The sequence below is a fragment of the Habropoda laboriosa genome, unplaced genomic scaffold (genome assembly GCF_001263275.1).
Source record: "Habropoda laboriosa isolate 0110345459 unplaced genomic scaffold, ASM126327v1 scaffold22, whole genome shotgun sequence".
In the NCBI taxonomy this organism is placed as follows: Eukaryota; Metazoa; Arthropoda; class Insecta; order Hymenoptera; family Apidae; genus Habropoda; species Habropoda laboriosa.
The window spans coordinates 6,696,020-6,701,822 of NW_017100261.1; the positions used below are offsets into that span (position 1 = coordinate 6,696,020).

Here is a 5,803-nt window from a genome sequence, read left to right on the forward strand (position 1 = left end):
TCTAACTTTTAATCCTATAAATATATTCTGCACTTTTCCAATGTACAGTGTATATATACATTAATGAAAATTGCACACTGTTAATTGTAGATTCGTGTGTTCTCTATCAGAAGTTGAGCTTTATACAAAAAGTTTAATATAAGCCATGTAAACAAATACTAATTATTCTAACTTTTTTTTATAAATAAGAATTACACAAATATATAGCACCCAGTATAGCTTGAAATGTAAATGAAAAGTACATTATTCACAAAAATTTATACATGTCTTTTTTTGAAATAATAAAATTTTACAGCAAGTTTTAATGTAATTTAATTACTATACAATTCTATTCAATGTACATACTTTATATTGTTCACATCTTTCTAAATTTTTAAGGTACTGTATACTATATTATTTATGAAATAAGTATCTTTAAAAAATGTTTACACTTATTTAAAAATATTTCTTAAGTGCGTATTCTTTTAATACTGCATTAGATTCAATATTTCTACATAAATAGTTGTTACTCAAATTATAACATCATTTGAGAATTCCTTAAAATATTTAGCACTTCTTCTAGTTAAGTGCAATGCCAATTTCTTCTTTATAATTTACAATAAATTTAAAGAATGTCAACTCATAGAAAACATTCAAATTTTTCTAATATAATATACATCTAAAAGGACTTTAAAGATATCAATTTAAAAGTTTTATATGTAATAAATTCAAAAATAAATTTTAAAGATACTACATGTGTAATAGTTTACAGATTTTGCTTGGTCACATCAGTATTTTATATTAATTAAAGTTCAAAAATATTTGATTCAAAGATAATGCAGAATCTATTCCCAGAATCAACAATTAGGATTTCTTTTTGCATTATACAAAGTAAAACATAATTTAACACCTGAAACTACAAACTACTAGCTATACCTGATTAGATCTCCTACTTCTGCGAGAAGAACTTGAAAATAATGGACGTGGTTTGTACAAGTCATCGCTTGAATAACGCTGACTGCTTCTATGCCGGCTGCAATTACATAACAAACTAATTATGGTACGAACAATGATGATGTGTTCATATCTTAACCAAAATATTATGGTATCATAAAGAACATGTAGATTCAACTTTTTATATTATGTAGTATATATATTTTGTTTGTTCTCCATACAAAGATTTCTTTACAGCTTGATAGTTTCCTCCTTAAACAAGAAGTTTAAAAAAATTTGTAATAAATTTCATACTTTTAATTTGTTATACATCTTATACTTTTAATCTGTTATACATATTTACAATAATAAGAAATTTGCCTAAAAGTTTATAAACATTACTTCATTTTACACAAAAATTCTTAGATTTAAACAATTTTTTCCCCACATTTTAAGAGTAAGTAAAAAAAATTGTTTACTAGAAAAATAATTATCACACATACCCTTTATCTTCTTTAATTAAATTTGAAGATATTTTTTCACTGGTTGCAGATACGTCACTTTCTGGACTTAGAGGCATAACAAAATTTTCTCCATTTAAAAGACCTTGTGGTGCACATATATTTGGTTGAAGCCTTTGCTTTTTAGGTGCTACCAGTTTTCTCCTTTTTATGTTATTTAATGCCTCTTCATTAGGTAGATTTAATGCTTTTTTATGACCATCATTATTATTATTTGAATTATTTAATAGTATATCCGTTAGTGGGCTAGATGAATGTTTACGTTTTGGTAAAGGAGGTGCCATAGCTTTTGGCACTGAAGATACGACTTGGCCTCCTAAACTTTCTATTATGTCCTCTAAGGAGCTATTTTCTATTAATTTCAGTGACTCCAAAAAACTAGAAAATTTTTCCGATTTCTCATTATCGGCCTTGAAATAACGACATTCTTCATTATCTTCAGTTGTCATTGATGTAGATTCTATATCTTGCTGTTCCTTGTGATCATTTATCACATAGTCTTCATCACTTAAATTAGAAAGACTATTACTTTGAGTATCTTGAGTATCATACCTAAATTTTGATGTTGTAGGTACTTCTATATTTTTATTATCATTTAAATGATTTACACCATCTGTGTGTATACTATTTGTCAAATTCAATTGCTCATCTGTTTCATCTTTGTTACTTTTATCAGTATCAATGTTGAAAGTGTTTGATTTTTGAGATGTTACATTTTCTTCTAATTTAGACATACCAGCTTCTTGCTGAGTTTCTCTTTTAAAACATGTTTCTACAGAATCATCTATTTTTTCAACTTTCACTACAATGTTATCTTTTTTTTCTATTGTAAGAGAGGGTGACTCTCTAGTTTGTAATTCTTCAGTTGTATTATTATCAGACAGTTTTATTTGAATATCAGAACATGATTCTTGAATAGATTCTTTTTCTAATGTTTTATTAGGAAGTGTTTCACTTAACGATTGCCTTATACATAATTCCATATCTGACAATTTTAATTTTAGATTGGCATGTGTTTCTAATAAATCTTTTGTACCAGCTTCTGTTTGTAACATTATTATTGATCTTTCTTCTAATGTTAAATTAGTATGATTCTCAGGATATGGTTCTTCATATTCCTCATCTGGTATTTCTATTATTTGAACACGTTCTTCATCTGGCATACTTTCGAAATTGTCGTTATTTACAGTATTTGATTGTACTGGTTGCTCTATTTTTTGTGTAAATTTCTTCTCTATTTTCATCTCTTTGAGTTTCTGTTTTTCTATTTGTTTCCTAATTTTCATTAATTTTTTGGCTTCATGTATATTCTTTGCAAATTTTGGCTTTTTCACCTTCACTTCTCCTGAAGTGCTATTATCATCACTCAGCAATGCACGCTTTTTGAGAGGCAAATTAATATCATTAAATTCTGATTCTTGTTTAATGTGCATTTCATAATTACCACTGTCGTCTGTTTTGTACTCTGTATGTAATTCTTTGTCCAATTTATAATTTGATTCCAATGATAATTTTAAATCACTGGTATGCACTTCTTCAATATTGTCAGACGTTTCACTACCAGAATTACTCATATGATTTGTTTCTTTAGTGTAAGTTGATGCACTTGATTTACTGTTTGCAATGTTAGAACTGGAACTGCTAGACTGTGAGCTTTTGCTGCTTGATCCATTTGAACCATCTCTATCCGTAGAACGTCGATCATTAGAGTTCCTTCTTAAACTAGAATGATCATCTTTCATCTTGGATTTTTTTTCTTCTCTTCGCCTTTTGTCTTTATTTTGTGAATCATTTTTACTGTCCTTTTTGCTATCTAATTTTTCACTTCGAGTTGAGCTTTTACTCTGTGTGTGACTTTTTATGTCCTTTTTGCCATTTAGCTTTTCACTATTTGGCTTGATATCTTTTTTTACTTCAATTTTTTCAACCCTTTCTTCTCTTTCATTTTTAACAACTTTTTTCATGTCCTGTTTGTCTAACCTTTCTGTTGAATCTGACTTAGTACTGACATGATTTTTGGATTTGATGTGGTCTTTAGAGCTGCGTCTTTCATCTCTTCTGCTTTTATCCTTGTCTTTTGATTCACTTCTTTTTTCTTTTCCATCAATCATTTTTTCAGACATTTTAACAATTTTAATTTCATGAGAGGTTGATGAAGAACTTTTAGAAGAACCTTTATGATCTTTCTTATAAGGTTTCTTGTCTTTTGGGGAATCCTTTTTATCTTTATTTTCCTTGTTTGTTTTTGTTTCTTTGATATCTTTATTTAACTTTTCTTTTTCTGTTAATTCCTTCTTTTCTCTGAGTTCCCTAATTTTTTCCTTGTAAAGATCTTTTAAATCCTTTCCTTCTTTACTAATGTTATCTTTCTTATCTGTTTCTTTTGTTTTATCTTCCTTTGCTTTAGTATAATTATCTTTTTCTGTATCTTTAACTTTATCTGTATTTTCTTTTGGTTGATCACTTTTATCTTTAGATTTACTTTTATCATATTTATCATACTTTGAACTACTATGACTCCTTTCTTTTTTTTTGTCACTACTTCTATCCCTATGCTGTTTCCCATCTTTCACAAGATTCTTATCTTTTGATTTTGATTTAGTTTCTCTGTCCCTGCTTCTATCTTTGTTATTTTTATGTTCATACTTACTTTTTATACTGCTATCCGTAGCATCACGCGAGTTTTCTTTAGAAGATAGATTGTTTTTAATATTTTTAGAATCTTTAATGTCTTGCACATCTTTACTTTTATTTAATTCAAAAATATTTTTATTACCTTTATTTTTACTAGATTCATAGTCTCTGACAGCTTTAAAATTGTCTTTATTTTTAACATCACATTTATCTTTATGGCTTTCATCCTTCAATGTATCATGTATTGGTGTTGATGCATGATTTGATGATCCAAAATCAGTTACAATCGATAATCGAGAGTCAGAGGAAACTTTACTTAGCTGTGAATCTTGATTACTATAATCAAAATTGTCTCGTGATAATTCATTACAAAAATCAGGACTTCTAGATCTATGGCTAGTTAATTCTGATATTCCTGATAAATGTGAATCATTGGAGATGTTAGATTCATTCAGATTCATAATATCAATTGGTTCAAAAGTAGGACTATCTTCTTCATCCTCTTCTGTTTTATCATCTGATTTTCCAGATGTATTTAAATTTAAAGTACTACCAGTCTTATTAAAAAGTTTATCACTTTCATCTAATGCTTTCTCCTCACAAGAAATTTGTCCATTCTCAGATATATCATCTCTACTTTTTTCATTGGAAATTTCTTCATCTTGAAATTTCTGTTCATTAGCTAATAAAGTATCTCTCTTTGTTTCTAAATCCTCCATTGCATCCACAGATTCCAAAGATACATCCTTTAAGCTATTTTTGTCAGACTCTGGTGAAACAGGATCTAAATCCTTAGGTAATAAATCTTTAAGGCCACATACACCATTTTTTTCTTTTGCCTTAGGTCTCTCTATACCTAAAAATTTGTATACTACATCTTCAATTTGAGATGTGAAAACAGAATATACTTTTGGATTCACTACTTGATCCACTATGCGTTCTACACCAGCATCTAAATACGGAGCCTCGTGTATGTGCTTTCGTAATGTTTCTCTCAATTGGTTTTTGTTTAAATCTGGTTTCCATGATTGCTTACTAAGGAAAGAATTCACAGATCCTTCAACCCTTGTACGTAAATTTTGATATGCTGGCTATAATCAAAGTGACATAAATTATTACTAACAACATACTTTTTATTGAAAAATGTCTATTGTGTAGCATGTATATAAATACACTACTTAAAAGCATGAATAAACATTATTTTAGTAACGATTGTGTCAGGATACTAGGATATTATGTAAAATGTTTATGTGAATAATTTCACTGTTATTTAAAGTTCTAATAATGAATCAATTGTTTAAATAGATAATGCATACCTTTGTATCAACATCAGCGATACATTCTTTACGAAATTGATCGAAGATCCCTTGAGATTTAACTTCTCCCACAATGTGATCCACTAATCGTGGATCACCTGCTAATAACGTGTTGGATAAACCCAACTCCATGATAAGTAAAGTATTTTAAATGACTATAATTCACTTGAACACTAAACAGTTATTCATTTTCACTGACGAAGTCATCCCGTGAAACAGTACGCAGCCATACTCCTTGGCTTTGCGTCTAGGTTAAATCCTGTATCTGTGTGAGTAAATGAATAATAATCAGTGATACCAATCTTCGCATTTCTTTATTTACAACTAACAAGTACCATAGTACGAGATAGATGTCGAAGTCAATAGTAAATTTTGTGACAAGCAAATGAGAGTAAAAGGAACCATTAAAAACATCTTATA

The 5,803-nt window shown here is 28.6% G+C and overlaps 1 protein-coding gene across 1 annotated transcript; it reads right to left on the reverse strand.

Annotated features, from left to right (window-relative positions):
* Positions 1–846: 846 nt before the first annotated feature.
* Positions 847–5,561, reverse strand: LOC108572682 (biorientation of chromosomes in cell division protein 1-like 1). The gene is made up of 3 exons (XM_017934952.1): positions 5,384–5,561; positions 1,416–5,158; positions 847–1,012 (listed from the first exon to the last, which is right to left on the reverse strand). Exons 1-3 carry the CDS (start codon positions 5,513–5,515, stop codon positions 910–912), a joined length of 3,978 nt encoding a protein of 1,325 aa, XP_017790441.1. The 5' UTR covers positions 5,516–5,561; the 3' UTR covers positions 847–909.
* Positions 5,562–5,803: the final 242 nt, after the last annotated feature.

Bases quoted from the DNA above. Each gene is read 5' to 3' on its own strand.
- LOC108572682 (XM_017934952.1), bottom strand. From the start codon at position 5,515: ATGGAGTTGGGTTTATCCAACACGTTATTAGCAGGTGATCCACGATTA. The intron at 5,159-5,383 runs GTATGCATTATC...CTTTGATTATAG, and splicing joins TCGCTGATGTTGATACAAAG to CCAGCATATCAAAATTTACG. The intron at 1,013-1,415 runs GTATGTGTGATA...ATGTAATTGCAG, and splicing joins TTAATTAAAGAAGATAAAGG to CCGGCATAGAAGCAGTCAGC.